This window comes from Protopterus annectens, chromosome 2.part0 (genome assembly GCF_019279795.1).
Source record: "Protopterus annectens isolate FY-2018-M chromosome 2.part0, PAN1.0, whole genome shotgun sequence".
NCBI classification, from domain to species: domain Eukaryota; kingdom Metazoa; phylum Chordata; order Ceratodontiformes; family Protopteridae; genus Protopterus; species Protopterus annectens.
The window spans coordinates 1,643,730,862-1,643,748,207 of NC_056728.1; the positions used below are offsets into that span (position 1 = coordinate 1,643,730,862).

The 17,346-nt window shown below is 40.7% G+C and overlaps 1 protein-coding gene across 1 annotated transcript in view; it reads right to left on the minus strand.

Annotated features, from left to right (window-relative positions):
• Positions 1 to 17,346, minus strand: part of LOC122792864 (kynurenine/alpha-aminoadipate aminotransferase, mitochondrial-like) — an 808,921-nt gene that overhangs the window by 217,086 nt on the left and 574,489 nt on the right. Inside the window, exon 8 of the mRNA XM_044060423.1 lies at positions 13,992 to 14,053. Coding sequence (XP_043916358.1) covers positions 13,992 to 14,053 — 62 coding nt within the window. The remainder of the gene's footprint in view (positions 1 to 13,991; positions 14,054 to 17,346) is intronic.

Genomic DNA, 17,346 nt, shown 5'->3' on the forward strand with positions numbered 1-17,346 from the left:
AGAAGGCACACACATGCACGCACACACACCTAGGGCCAATTTAGAGTGTCCAATCCACCTACGGCATGTCTTCTGGATGTGGGAGGAAACCAGAGCACCCAGAGGAAACACGTGACCACAGGGAGGACATGCAGACTCCGCACAGAAGGCACCCCAGCAGAGGATCGAACCGGAGAACCTCTTGCTGTGAGGCGACAATGCTAACCGCTGCACCACTGTGGCCACCTTAAGTGGCATACATTACTAAGAAAAGAAAAATAGCAAAAGAGGTCACAGGTTAGCGGAAGTCATAGGAGAAGCAGAAAATTTAAAGGCATGTAATATTTTGCAACGATATGATATTAAACTTTGTTTATAGCAATTTGGATGTGGAGAAGTTTAGTTGCATCACACTGACTGACTAGCTTTGAAGTATGCATATTTTTTATGTAAATTGAGACAGCTCCACATTTTGTCCTTTCTTGTGGAGTAAGGCGTCTAAATGAGTGGAAGGTATTGTAGCCCTGTACTGCCATGGTGCTTACTACAGCTTTTAATCAAGTCTCAGTAGCTGCACAAAAATCTGCATTCTCCAGGGTGAGGAGAGCCTGCAAGTGATGGAGTTTCTTGTTCAGACTCCTGGCATTGAGCAGTTACTCCTTCAGATGTTCCTTTGTTGGATTTGCTATGTTGGAATGTTTATCAGCTTGACAATGCCTAAAAACAACACTATGGGGAAAGACAAGCCTTTAACCAATATACGAAAGCCTAAATGGGAAAGCTGCAGACCATCCATGGCAATGCAGTCTGGTATGCCTACCATATTTTCCCAAGCTGACAATTATTGTACCACCTTCATATGACTTCAAAAACTAAGCCAACTCTTATTCAAATAGCTTTCTTTTATATTACGGCACCATCCCTGGAGAAGGTAGAATGTTGTTCAATGCTTGGCTCATGAGGCCTGGGACTCGCAGCCCTACAGCTTCATCATGTCTCTCTTTATATAGTCCAGGGAGTCATGTCTCATGTTTACACCCACACGGTCTTTCACTGAGTAATACTGGTAATTACGGTTCAACGACCGAGCGCAAGTGGGATCTGCTGGATCCTGGCCCCTGACTGGCAAATGACCATGAGTCTCTCCTTGTTCAGCTTGGTGAGTGGGCCACTTGTGTGTCTGACAATAGAGTACCCCATGACAAAAATATTGGGTTGAGAGGTTGCATTTTGTATGGGCTTAGATGTTGAGATATCAAAAGATGTGGCTGCATGTCCCATGCTGGGTGTTGTTTTGGTAGAATGCTTTTCAGGTTGCTGAGGATATTTACTATGGGTGGAACACCTTGGAGGCCTTTGGGGTTTAAGAAGATTACATTTAAGGGCTTCAACATACGCGGGTCAATACATCTGGTACAAAGTATGCATGGTGGGTGTAGTGTGTTTTTTTATGACAACATGTGGGGTATTATAAGTGCTTGTATGTGATAGCCTTGCTTCCAGTGACATTGTATAACTGCATCTCTCACATACCACATCAGGTTGTTTAAGAATTCGGTGGTTATCAGTTAACATGGTACAACTGCTGCATTGCCTCATGATGCCCATATCCACCACCAGGCTGCAGAGATAGTGGAAAAATGCATATCGATAGCTCCAGTTCCTTATGTTGTGATCGCTACAGGATGGTACATGGGGGGGGGGGTCCAAAGCTGGCTAGCTTGGGTGCTGGATGAGTACAGACTTTTATCAAGACTAAGACTAAACCCACAGGGTGGTTGGCCCTCAACAACCAAAGTAGTAGTTCTAACAAGCAATCAACACCTAGGGAATTTTGAGTAGTAGTAGGGAAATTTTCAATTTTAAGTGCTTGCATCTATACAGGGCAGTGCCAACATCTGCTGTGGGATACGCAGCTTCTCACATACAGCGGATATAAAAAGTGTATACACCCCTGTTAAAATGCCAGGTTTTTGTGATATAAAAAATGAGACCACAATAAATCATTTCAAAACTTTTTCCACCTATAACGTGACCTATAACCTGTACAATTCAATTGAAAACCAAACAAATCTGTTAGGGGAAAAATATAAAAAACGTACAATAATCTGGTTGCATAAGTGTGCACACCCTTAAACTAATACTTTGTTGAAGCACCTTTTGATTTAATTAGATCATTCAGTAGGAGTCTATCAGCATAGCACATCTTGACTTGGTGACTTGGCAATATTTGCCCTCTCTTTCTTGCAAACTCGCTCCAAATGTGTCAGATTGTGAGGGCATCTCTTGTGCACAGCCCTCTTCAGGTCACCACACAGATTTTCTATTGGATTTAGGTATGGGCTCTGGCTGGGCCATTCCAAAACTTTAGTTTTCTTCTGGTGAAGCCATTTTTTTTTTGTTGACTTGGATGTATGCTTGGGGTAATTGTCGAGTTGAAAGATGAAATTCTTCTTCATCTTCAGCTTTCTAGCAGACACCTGAAGGTTTTTGGGCAAAAGTGACTGGTATTTGGAACTGCTCATAATTCCCTCCACCTTGACTAAAGCCTCAGTTCCAGCTGAAGAAAGCAACCCCAAAGCATGATACTGCCACCATCATGCTTCACTGTGGGGATGGTGTTCTTTTGGTGATGTGAAATGTTGTTATATAGCAAACAGACACTGCTAAATACAAAGGCACTTCAAAATGATTTAAAGTACAAGAAGACAGTAAATAATGCCAACATATAACACTAGTGCAGTTAGAAATCATCAAATAGTAAAATTTAAGCAGGAAAATGCACTTAGGTGTCAAATATGGCAAAGGATTGCACCGACACTCTCAGAAATCTCAGGAATGGAAACCAAGTGTTTGATGTTTGGAAGCTCTCAGGAAATGAGACAGGTATAGAAACCAATTAAACAAAATTCCCCTGAAATGATTCAGCCAAAAAAGAACAAGAAGATGAAGATGAAATTACACTTGGGTCCTCTGAAACATTTCAGCCAAAAAGATTTGAAGAACTGAATATGGAAATGGTTACACTCTCTAATACAACTAGGTTTGCTGCTGGTGGACATGGCATATTGATATGGCAAGCTGCTAGGGACACCATTACTGAAAGACCTGATTGGAAGGCAGAAGCCTCCCTCTAATTAATTCCCAATCATACGTAGCCAAAATTATGCAGACCAGACCATGGAATAAGGCCAAAAGAAACACTTTAATACAGATAAGTGCTTTCACGATATACAGAATATCGCTTCATCAGATCAAAGTAAAAATAAAACCACACCCTTATGTAATAAGGAAGACTAATCAGGAACAATGTAACCACACCTACTAAAAGGAATATAGTAGTGTACATATTGATACTAAAACATATATATCTATATAAATATATATATATATATATATATATATATATATATATATATATATATATATATATATATATATATATGTATATACACACATACATACATACACAAGACAATCAGATAATAACCAAATAACATACTAATAATATTATGTATGCTACTATAATGCTTTTAGTAGGTTAAGTGAATATATTAAATAAGCCAATTATTAAAGAATGACAAATGTAAGTACTTAAAAGGATGTAGTGGGGTATTGCTTTATTGACCTGAGTTTGTCCATATATAGACTTATAAGGACTTAAAAGAAAAAGTCATGGACATTCAGAATTGCCGTTAGCTGAAACACCTGATGTCCTTAAAGGATAAATTGCATATATCCCATGTTGCCTCTAATACAAGAGGTTTAAGGAATCACACAGTGGAAAGCTTTGCAAGATTTTTCTTTTTGTTTTTTAACAGACTGTTTTTTTTTTGTGTGACCTTTTTCTCACTGTTTTAGTTTGTTAGTTGGGATATTTTGCAGTCACCGTAAAGTTTATGGATATCAGTTGGGTATGACAACCCTGTGATTCCAAATGTTAGCCAAACATTCCACTTATGCTGTACTGATGATGACACAAGAAGGCAAAAACATGCATGTCCGCAGGTAGTGGGGTATGGCTTTAAAGGGCTGAATTTATCCATATATAGACTTTAAAAAATCATTGAAATTCAGAATTGCCATTTACCCAAAATACCTAATGTCCTTAAAGAATAATTTGCATATATCCCATGCTGCCTCTAATGCAAGGGGTTTAAGGAATTGCACAGTGGAAAGTCTAGCTTTACTAGATTTTTCTTTTTGTTTTTTTTTTTTTAACGGATTGTTTTTTGTGTGTTGCATTTTTACTCATAACCTGAACCTGAGGAATATTCTCTAAGTAAGTAAAGTAAGATGGAGAATGACAACTCAAAAGTCCTCCTGTAAGAAACAGGCCTGGACATGCTTAGCAACATTTTACTGAGTGAATGGAACTTGTCTAGCTGAAGTATAAGGTCTAATCAAATGTGCAATACACATATCTGATTCTTGCAAATAAGAATCTCAGAGTCCTGTCTGAATGTGCTAAAGGCATTAAAAATAACTATTAAACCACAAAGTGCATGTGTTATGGAATCTAGATGTGGTATAACTTTGTTTGCAACAGACTGTTTTTAGTCTTCCAACTTTAGTTAATTAGCTGTATAAAAAACTAATATGTCTTTAAAACTATCATGAATTTCAGTGAACCTGTATGTACGTATGAGTATCGATTTCTATTGGGACTAAGACTTAACTCGCGGGGTGGTGCTCCTCAACAATCAGTGTAGTTATTCTACTAGCAACTATAACCTAGTACTTATAATACCAAACAGGTTGTCAGAAAAACACACACACTACACCCACCACACATACTTTATACCAGACAAATTGATTCATGTATGTTAGGGTCTTAAAAATGTTAATATTTTGTTTACAACAAACTGTTTTTAGTTTTCTCTACTTTTTTTAATTAGTTATGTCTTCAAACCTATTTATCAAAACATTTTGAAAAAAAAAAAACAGTTATTTAATTGACATTTTCTCTGGAATGCATCAAGCTCATCTTCTTGTGCAAATTGACATTGTCCTGTACTTCCTTCCTAAACTTTCACACAGCAGAGTTGGCACAACTCAGAAACAGGAACTATTGCATCATTCAAGTATTTGGTCTTGAAATTTTGCCATGCGGAGTTCTTATAAAATGCAGCACTTCTAGGTTATGCAAGGTCAAACATTAACGTATCATCTTATAAAATGCAGCACTTCTAGGTTATGCAAGGTCAAACATTAACGTATCATCATCTTACAGCTGATCTTTCACTGAACTGGCATCCACTGCAGACAGGCATATGGAAAGTACAGGCACTGTAGTACACAAGCTACTACCACATAAAAACATTCTAACCAAGCTGGAGATAGTAGTGGTCTACCTCACAGGTAGCTCATGGAAAAGGACACTTAAGTAATCACATTTATGCCTACCTAAGTTAACAAATACACTTTATTCAACTCTCATTCTCTTGGAGGCCTTTTAATGATAACTACACCAAGGAGTTAACAGAAATCTTCAGTCTACAGAAAGGTTTAATTTTAAACAAACTTTCAAAATTTACATGAGCAGTGACAGACTAAAATTTATCTGGAAAAATGCAACCTCTACTTTCCATTTTTTTAATGCTATTCATTGCTTGAATCTAATTGAGTTCTGATAGAGTGCTACTGAAACAACTCAAGATATAAATTGATAAGTATATTTTTTGGCACTTCTTTCCAAAGTTCTACAGTATTCTAATTGCTTTTGCTTGATTGATTTAAGATCATATTTGCTGGCTTCTGATCTGTGTTGAAAGTGTTATTTTTCTGAGTGGAAAGTGCTACTTTTCCCCAACCCTTAATCCTGCTCTGTTAAATACTGGCCGAACAACTTGTGTGTTTTATCTAATTGTCTCAAGGCTCACTAGTATAACTAAGATTCCCTGTTTGTTACCTCTGCATTCATTGCTTGAATCTGAGTTCTGACTGAGAGTGCTACTGAAACAGCTCAAGATATAAATTGATAAGTATATTTTTTGGCACTTATTTCCAAAGTTCTACAGTATTCTAATTGCTTTTGCTTGATTGATTTAAGATCGTATTTGCTGGCTTCTGATCTGTGTTGAAAGTGTTATTTTTCTGAGTTGATTTTTCCACCACCCTGCCCTCCGTATTGGTGTTTTCTTTTTATACTTGGTGGCTTTGCAATTGCCTGCCCCTACGGTATTTTTGATCTGTGACACTCCTCCCAGTCTAGTGTCTTTAGCTCATTCTACCTAAAACGGAGAGAAAAAAAATTTTTTTTTGCACTTTATTCATCCGCTTACTGTGTTTGTGTTTCTTCCTACTTTATTATTTATTTTGCTCTTGCTGCCTGTTCTTAAAAGTACTTAATAGCATTTATTCTGCTGCATTTATTACTGCTTGTTAGTAGCCAATTAAATTGTAACTGTTATTCTAAGCCTTTGGATTACGCACTTGGGCTTTAGACCAATTGTTTCACATTAGGAAGGTTTGTGGTCTGCACTGTTGTGGCACGACAGGAAGCTTACATCCTTCTGAGTTGGGAGTTGCTGATTGAAGGCTTAGTGCCTGTTTTTTTACATTAAGAAGGTGTGGTCTGCACTCTTGTGGGTGGCTGGATTCTGCTCTTCTGAAATTGGAATTTCTGGTCACAGGCTTATTGTGCCTGCTTATTTGAACTGTTTCTTTCTGAAAATGGTGCGCCTTGTTGCTGCAGCATAGACCAGATTCAGGCCTGCTGAATCTAGCTTTGTTTGTATAACTTGAGCACTGACTCAGGCCATCTTTTTTGGCGAAGGTTCCCCTGCATCCTTGCAGCAGGAGTGTGCACTTAGAACTTGTCTGTTTGAAGACTGCTGGAGCAGGGCTCAGTTTTGAGCTTTTTTCTGGTTAATTGGGTAACTTGTTTAAATCAGTTGTTCGTTTTCTATTGTTTATATATATATATATATATATATATATATATATATATATATATATATATTGCATTCTATTCATCTGCTTTTACTCTATTTGTGTTTCTTCCTACTTTATTACTAGTGGCATTGACTACAACTCTGATCTGAGATATATAGCAATAAGTATCCTTTTCTGTGCATTTAAAGAGTTTTTTTGATTGTATCTGCTTTATTTTCTGAAACAAAAACAAAAAATATATACTTGTTTCCCACCTTTCTAAGCTAGTATAATCCAGTTTTCAGGTTAAGTGCTGAATTCAGGGCTGTGTTACAAATCTCTGTGTTTGCCCATATCTTACCTGGATAGGAGGAAGTTTCTCTGTTCACCTGTGAGAGAGGGGAGCTTTGAGCAGCCTATCTGTCCCTGGAAGAGTGGTTTCAGCCCAGAAATTAGTAGTTTATTGGCCATTTTGGGCTAATTTCGATCCCTTTCATTTCCCTGCTATAAATACCGCATTTGCCCAGTTTTGCACGCCAGGCAGCGCCAGTTAGCTAGGGTATAACTATTCCCGGCTCCACAAAGCCTCCTCTTCAAAATTTCCCTTGGAACTAGACAAACTTTAAACTTAAGCACTCAAGCCATTCATTTCTCAGCCCAGCACTTGCTCAAATCTCATAGCAAACACTTATAAACTCTAGCACTAGACCCTCCTATACTGTACAGAAGGAGAAGGCTCTCTATTCAACCTTACCAGCCATTCAGTAAAACAGTTTACTGTACCTATCCAGGCATGTCCAAAGGGCAGTTTCAGGCATACTCTCCAGTCCAATTGGTGAATCTGGGCATTTTGAGGCAATGTTACAACTGCCTCATGTACAGATAACCCTCTCCTCCTACCACCAACCACTAATACATGTGAGAGATGCAATTATGCAGCCAAACTGGAGGCGAAGCTTTCTCAACCCAAGGTTGGATCACACAGTCAAGAGGAGAAGGGAAATACTTGCATCACACCACCAGTCTCACATAGACCCATTAAACCAGCACCGGCAAAAAACACACACAAATACACGAAAACATACTCGGAGGCTCTAAATAAAAATCTGCAAAAGCAACAGAGACCTCCAAAGCAGACATCCAAGCAACCTCCACTCCCCCAACACAAATCATGAAACACATACTTCACAAAACCAGTGTGCCATGCAATCACAGCTCTTAAGGCAAAATAACATACCCAACATACTAAAAATCACGAATGTGACAAGCAACAGTTAGGTAAATCCTTTTCTTCCAATTCCAATATAATGAAGCGCTTTTCGTCCGATAAGTAAACAAACTTCATCAGATATACCCAACATACTAGTAATAGGTGACTCTATAGTAAGGCACACTGATGTCCGACTCTCTAGGCTGAATAAGGAGAAGGTTACTGTTAGCTGCCTGTCGGTTGCCAGGATCCACCACATAACACAAGCACTCAGGTCACTCCAGAACAAGTACAAATACGACTCTGTCATTGTCCATGTTGGTGTGAAAAACCTGAGCCGTACCTCCCTGGACTACATGAAAAGAGACATGGAAGAGCTCTCTGATCTTGTAGCCCAGGCCGGTATGACCCTGACCCTGAGTAGCATCCTGCCCTCACCAAGAATGATACCACAGTATAAAGAAAAATTTATCAATTTCAACAATTGGATAAGTTTCTGGTGTCATTCAAAGGGGATCAAGTGTCTGTCCGCCTGGGATGACATGCACGACAAGCCATGCTGCTTCGCTAGAGACGGCTTGCACCTGTCACCCTTAGGTTTTCGAATACTGGCCAAGGCTCTTGCCACCCCCCATAGTGCCTTTTTTAGGCAAGGCTCAAAAGACAAACCCACTGCCATAAATAGCACAAGTAACAAAAAACTGAGGGTGATGCTTCTCAATGCCAGAAGTAGAAAACTCTAAATGCGCGCACTCGAGGCACTCTTCAGTATGGAGAAAATCGGTATATGTGCAGTAACAGAAACCCAGTTTAAGGCTCCAGAGAGCACCCCAGCACTACCAGGCTACAACTCATACCATACATTTTGGCCACAGAACCCGGACCGAAATACAAAAGGCGGGGGCAAATCCATATTCATCAAGGATACCCACACCTCCAGGGTAGTGGCACAGCACGATGCTTCAGAGATCATCCATGTGCAACTAACAATGGGCAAAACTGCAATTCAAATTGTAGCTTGCTACAGATCTCCCACCATGTCCCAGGACCCCCATTCCGCATTTCTGGAAACACTGGGAAATATAAAGGTCCTACCAAACACCCTAATATTGGGTGATTTCAATTGCCCAAACATTAATTGGGAGAACTTCTCAAGTACTAACTCCCTTGCCCAACATTTCCTAGAATTTATTAACATTGTCCAAGCTGCAAAATCCTTTACTAATGCATTCTACGGGCACCTACAAGAATGCATGGATTGTGCTATCCCAAGCAAAACCAAGACTCACTCCTCCAAGAAAAGGAAACCAATCTGGTGGACTCCTGCCATAAACAAGCTATACAATAGAAGGAGGAAACTAGTACAGAAAAGAGTAAAATCCCAAGAAGGGAAGACATCCCTGATCAGTATCAGCAAGAAACTACGATCCCTCATAAAATCATCCAAGGTGAGTTTCGAAAGAAAAATTGCCAAGGACTACAAAGATAACCACAAGGTATTCTTTAGCTATGTCAAGAATCTAAGTGGCAATGCACAGATCTGCTTGGAGTTCGTGCAGAATGGTACAAAATACACTGAACCGACCGATATTGCCAACATCCTGGCAGGCAGGTTCCGCGCAACCGTCACCCCCCTCTCACCCCCAAAAGGGCCCATAAGCATACCAGAAGAATGTAGAGCTCCTAAAATCACAGACACTCAAGTTAAAACAGCCATCTCTAAAGCCAAAAACACAGCATCAATGGGTCTCCAAAGCCAAAAACACAGGATCAATGGGACCGGACGGAGTCCCAGGCTGCATCCTACATGAGCTCAAAGACAAACTAACCCCTCATCTAAACACACTGTTCAAATTCAGCCTCTCCACAGGTTATGTACCCATAGAGTGGCGCACAGCAACGGTTATTCCACTCCCCAAAGGTGGAGCCACAACAGACCCTGGGAACTATCGCCCTATAAGCCTGACTAGCTTGGTCTGCAGGGCTATGGAGCGCATCATCGTGGAACTCATTAACAGAGACGTTGGGAACCTCCAAACACTGGACCCTACCCAGTTCAGCTTTGTTAAGGGCAGATCATGCCTCCTTAACCTGGTGGACTTCTCTGAGAAAGTTACCAAGGCTATAGACGAGGGAAAGGTGGTACACACAGCCTACCTAGACCTTGCAAAGGCATTTGACACCATTCCCCATTCTGGTATTATAGACAAGCTCACCAGCCTGAACATAAACCCCTACGTCACAAGATGGGTTGCCAACTGGCTCACGGACAGAACCCACATGGTAAGAGTTGAGGGAGCTAGGTCTGACTCTAAACCGGTTACAAGTGGCGTTCCCCAGGCCTCAGTCCTAGGACCCCTCCTGTTCGGCATATACTTCTCAGAGGTACAGGCAAGCAGAGGAGGACTATGGCTGACCAAGTTCGGAGACAACTGCAAACTAGGGGCTATAATTGACTCTCAGGCTGACACAGACATCCTCCAAAAGGGTCTCACTGAGACGGACACCTGGTGTCAAAATCATGGCCTCAAGCTAAATGCCAAAAAGTGCATCGTCATCCCCTTTGGAAAAAACAAAGTGCCCACAAACTACCACATAGATGGTAGTCCCCTAAATACGGAAGATGTAATAAGGAATCTGGGGACCCAAGTAGATAGTAAACTCTCATTTGATAATCACATTGCCAAAGTGGTTAGAAAATCCTTCTATGCGGCACACCTTATCACAAAAGGGTTCGCATCCAGATCAAAAGAGGTCACTGTGCCCCTCTACTCATCGCTCATCAGACCCATCATAGAGTACAACGCCCTATTTGGGATGTATCTTACAAGACACCTGCAACAGCTGGAAAGACCATAGAAGTACCTCACCAAGAGGATCACTGGCCTCAAACAGATGCCCTATGCAGCTCGACTGAAGAAACTCCAGCTGTACTCGGTTGCATACTGCCTACTCAGAGGTGATCTCTGCCTGACATACAAGACCATGTCCAACCCAGAACTGATCGACATGCTCCACCTAAAGAAAAGCTTATCCCCTTAGCCACACGCTCTAGGGATCTAAACCTCACCACAACAATAAATAGGACGTGCTGGAGGGATAGATTCCTGTCACAGAGATTTCCCATGCTTTGGAACAAGATTCCAATCTACATTAGGCAGAACTCCTCGCTAACACTCTTGGAGAAACCTTGACGAGTGGATGGGAAACAAAGTTTACCCTGGGGATCACTTCAGTGGCTCTTCTGGAGAGAGGCACAGGGAACTAATCTAAGGGGGCGGCGAAAGCCAACACATTCTGGCTAGGCTTATAAATGCCTTCGGGCAGATAGCCTAGTACCTACCTATGAACATATATAAAATAGTACCTGCCTAGCTTCATGCAACTGTACCCATTTAATATAAACAACAGGTTATGAAATATAAGACAGTATAATGGGTTTTGCAAAATTTCACTTATGCTAGATGTTTATGTACAATCTTGCCAACTCACTGATGCAGAAGGGCAGCTTGTAGCTTTGATAATTGTATAATGCAATTGACTAGCGACTTGGGAACCAGTCAGGAAACTTGAGGTTAGGGAAACAACTGACTGGAAGCCAACTTTTCTTCCTTGGGAGGAGGTGTAGGTTAATACCACAGGAGAGACCTTCAACAGAAACCAGGGACTATCCAGGGAAACAGATTAAATGGTATAGTAGAATATCTCCATCACACTGCAAGGTTATCAGCATGTGGAAACGTAATAATGAATGTAATTCCTATAATAATGAATGTAATTCCTATACTGAAATCAGTGCACATTACTGTATCCATCACAAGCTGCTATATGACTTTTGGTCAGCAAGTATTACAAGGCAAAAGAAAAAAAAAACACTTTACCAGCTGCTCACCACTGCACATTATGTAAATAAAAACAAAGCAATGTTTCAATGAGAGTAAAAATTTTCTAAGAAACTCTAAACAACTGAAGAGTAAAAGAAAACACTGACCTGTGTCTGGGAATTGAACCCAGGACCACCAGTAGTAGTTATCACTCCCACTGGATTTACAAAGAGTTTCTGGAGCAGAATATGCCTGATCTCCCCCCAAAAGCGGTCATTTCTCCTTACAGCTAGGAAACCACCATATGGTAATTTTTTTTTCTTTTTAAAGCATAAGCATCTGAATGCAGTGCAGATTACTGCCCTAGTGGTATATTAGCAACTAAATAGGAAAGGGAAACCCTGGCCTTTTCCTGAGGATTGACCCCATCTCCCCCCCATACACACACACACACACACACACACACACACACACACACACACACACACACACACACACTGTGTGTGGTTGGCACTGTAGGACAAGCAAGGAGTCTCCTGTCAGTTAGGTACCTGGTCTCCATCAACATTTTCAACTAAGAAACCAGTGTAATGGTGATTTTTCTTTTTAACACACAAGCTTCCAAATGCAATAGAACTGTAAACAAAGATATGATAAAGTTCTAGCTTGTTAGTAAGGTGTGCATAAGCCAACACAAATTACTTTCAGTACATTTTATTCTGGCCAAAGCCTGCTAGTGATTCAATTAAATTAAATCAGGGATCTTGAATCTGCACAGAACACAGGATTTGAATATCTCCCACACAATGTAGTCCACTGACCCTCTTAACCTTAAAAATAACATCCTCCAATTACACTGACTTATGTCTGCATATGAAACACACTTCTGTAATACTGCAACATCCCAATATGAAACACACTTCTGTAATATGTTGACATCCCTGTCCTTACCCAAATATACAGCATGCAGTACACAACACTTCCAGCATCTACAGTGTACACATGTGCATTACACATCCCTTCCAGCAAAACTGTGACCAATCAACGTAACTACACACGTGCATGATTTCAGTGATTAGCTCTCTTGTTCAACTTTTCCCCACAATCTGACATAAATATTCTACCTTCTCCATTACGGCTTTCAGGATCACTACATTGACATTCAATGCTCCAGTCTGCACTCTACCATTATGATCCTAAAGTTTTACCTCTATCTTGGCTGGAAAGAATATTTCCTAGAAGTAAAATGTTGCAATATAAAGGCAGGGACATGAAAAAGTAAAGTATTTAAAGAGAACTTGCAGCTGACAATGAAACAGCTCTGAAGAAGTGCAACTACCTGTTCATAGTGGGTGAGGTGACAGCAATAAAGGGAAGCAACTACTGTATGTGAGTGTTGCCACACTCTGTGAGAAAAATGCACCAACTTAAGATATCTCAGTGAAGGTCTGCAAACATTAATGTCAGTAGTCCCACACAGATTACATTTATGAATTCCATTCTCCTCTACAATGCTCCATAAAACAAACCTTCAGAAGTGACTTACGAAGGTGAACTATTTTAAGGATCATATAAAGCAAACTACACCACCAGAAATACCACAAAAAGCAGACCCAGTAATTTTTCTGCCACTGTACTGCACCGTGAGAGGCTGAGTTCTGCTTACAGCTCCACCTGCTCAGCATGCCTTTGTAATATCTTTAAATCTGCTGCAGTTAAACAGACACTTTGGTGAACCTTAATTCTGAATGGTCATCACCACTATACAGCATATTAAAAGTATTTATTTACTGCTTATGATCCATCTCCTATAGTGACCCTGCTGTCAGCCACCACTACATTGCCAGGTCTGTCTTCCATATCACACATGCATGGACTCATACCTGTGGGCAATTTAAAGTCCCCAGTCCACCTTACTGCATGTCTTTGGAATGTGGGAGGAACCCAAAACACTTAAGAGGAAACCTACCTAAGCACAGGGAAGACATGCAAACTCCACTCAGAGGACACTTGCATATGTAAAATCAGTTCTTGTGTAACTATGCAATACATATCATGCAAGAAACAATCATAACATCTTAAAATCTAAAAGTTGTACCCACCACTCTACATGTTTCAAGAATCCATGCTGACCCCATTGTTGGAGAAGCTGTAGAACCATAAACTGCAAAGAGGAAAACAGCAGCATTAAATTAACATATTGCCTCTTAGAACTGTTCACCCTCACATATACTGTGAAAAAACTCTGCTTATAAGTACAGCGAATGATTATGTTAAAGCTAATTATTAACTTTAACTATTTACATGAGAAATGAACTTCATGACTGGGTGATGCACCATATATTAAGAAATCATGAGGAGCATTTTACAGATAAGCAATGCTACACTTAAAATGTGAGAAAAACAAAATATTATCTTAACCAACACTAAAATATAGGAACTGCTATCACATTCTGAAAAAAACAAAAGTGCTGTTCACACAGAATCTTCGTGCACTGAGCCCGAGATATGGCTGGCTTAAAATTATTAATGGAGACATTTGACAAAGAAATGCATTGAGAAATGTCCTGAGCATACTATAGTGTGAATCATGTAAACAGTGCATAATCTAACCAGGGATGCCTCGATACAACAGAGATATATGCAACAGCACAGTGGGTATTCAAGCACAGATACCGCACCATGCTGAAAGAGATCAGGACAGGGTACCTGTCTTACAAACAGGAAGACTCTTGTGAATCAGCTTGTTTCATACATAAGAAGGTTTATACCTGTCCTGGATCTGATGATGCCTGCCCTAATCCTCACTTCTATGATCCAAGATAGAAAAGTCTTGAATCATGACCCTAAAGAAGTCTGTAAGGAAAAAATCAGAAGACTGGATAGCTCCCTGATTTAATCGTGCTACTTAGGGTAAAAGGGTGGCAGTAAAAGCTAACAGAATAGTAGGCTGCATAGTTCATAGGACAATACTAGGCTATTGACCCGGCTATAGGCCCCTTATGAGCCTAGCAAAGAATTGCACCCATGTTCCCACAAAGTCAGCACCTGTTTTCCCTGTCCAGCAGGGACACAGGTGGGATCCCAGGGGTAAACTTTCTGTTTTCCATCCTGTCATTCAGGTTCCTCTCAAAGAGGGCTAGTGAGATACTCTGGTTGACACGGAGATGAAGTGTATTCCACAGATGGGGAAGTTGTTGGGACACAAACCTATCCCGCCAACAAGCTCTATTAATGTCACAGACCAGGTTGCGACCTTGCGTGTGGGTTGTGTGAGTGGAGTCTGACTTACAGATGTGCAGTAACTCCATCAAGGCTGAGTCTGAGACGGCTTTGTATGCCAGACACAGGTCACCTCTGAGCAGTCTGTTATGAGACTGAGTAGAGGGACAGGGCTTTTAGCCTATCTATATAGGATAGATGTTTGAGACCCTGGATTTTCTTGATTAGGAACCTCTGTGGTCTCTCCAATTGCTGCATGTGCTTCGCAAGGTACACGCCGAAGGGGGCATTGTACTCGATAATGGGTCTAATAAGGGAGGAGTACAGGAATGTTATGACCTCCTTGTTCCTGGATGAAATACCCTTACTTATGAGTTGGGCCATGTAGAAAACTTTCCGTACAACAGAGGCAACATGGTGGTCAAAAGTCAGGTTGCTATCAACCTGGGCGCCCAAGTCTCTCACGACTGACTGCATGCTTAGTACATTGTTATTAATTTGATAATTATTGGGGACATAATTTTCTCCAAGGGGGATAATGATGTATTTCTTGGCTTTCAGTTTGAGGCCATGCTTCTGGCACCAGTCATTAGATTGGTTAAGGACCTCTTGGAGGATGTTCACATCACTAGGGGAATTTACGACAGTGCCCAGCTTGCAGTCATCTGCAAACTCTGTCAGCCACAGACCACTGGTTTTGGCTTGCACCTCAGAAAAGTACATCCCAAACAGTACAGGCCCCATGACTGATCCTTGGGGTACGCCGCTTGTTACGGGTCTACTACTAGAAGTGGCTTCCCCTATTTTGACTGAGTGGGTTCTATCAGTGAGCCATTTAGTTACCCATCTGATAAGAAATGGGTTGATGCCTAGGTGGGAGAGTTTATCTATTATGCCCAAGTGGGGAATAGTGTTCAAGGCTTTGGCTAGGTCAAGGAAGGTGGTCTGTTAGGGACCGAATTCTACATAGGAGGAGGCTAGACTCCTTTGTCCAGATCTCTGATGAGACTACAGTAGCATATATACTGCATGAGGCCTTGCAGGCTAAAAGATAGTCAGATATTGGAAATGCTTAATGTAGGATCACAAAACGGTGAGACATTAAGAAGGCTGGGTTGAACAAACTAAGGATATCTACCTCAGAGTAAAGACTGAACAAAAGAGAACTAATAAAAACCAGTAACCCAGTTAAAGGAATATAGTATTAAATTTCAGAAGCATGAATGGAGTAGTAGGGGAGGATATAAACAGCAGAATGTGGCATGATGTGAGGAAATGACTGCTTGCGGGATGGGAAGACAATCCACAGACAGTTCAGGGGGACCAGGATGGCTGCATTACAGATAGCAAGTGTTTGTTTTTTAATTAATGTGAGATAGATTAATAAAATGTTCAAATAGCAGTGTTTACAAATTAGCTGCACTTTTTTGGTGATTTAGACAAGAACTTTAGTCTTTGCATCACTACTATTTCAGTGCAAATTTAACCACAAATTGCAGAGCTGATGTGACAGATATCGCTTTACAATCTGCTTTATTAGGAAAAGTAACACATGTCCATCTACAAATAAAAGATAATACACTGTTAAGCATTTTCAAACAATCTGAACCAATGAGACACAACATGGATGCTTTTATGATATTAGCTGATCTAGGAAGAGGATCCTACTTGGGTCCCTCAGATGGATTTATCCTCATTTATTGAACAACTTCAAACTGGGATGATGCCCATTTGTGACATCACACATAGCTAACACATAATATACACAAGCACATACATGCCTCTTGTACAGAGAATTTGAAAAGCAATGTCATATGAAAGAACTACCTATCTGCAGGAAGACGGAAAGAGTGTATTACTAACTTAGAAAGTTCTCTTGTTAGATTAACTGATAATGTATCTGTAACATATAACAAAGACTCCTCCAAAGATACCCAGAAAATGAACCCACCCAGAAAGAAGGAAACAGACAGCTGGACAAGGACAAGTATAAAGCTAGGGCACTTAGGAACAACACCACATCAAAAAAGACCAGGCCCCAAATCCAAAACAGGAACAGCAGCCTGGGAAGGGGACATCAACCTCCTCCCAGGTCTTAATAACCAATCAAATCACTCCTCAGGAGTCTGCAAGACAGTGATTGGAGGGACAGGGATTTCAGTCTGTCAGAGTAGCTAAGGGTACTGAAACCTGAGATATTTTTGGTAAGGAAACACGGAGGTGCTTTTTAGGTGC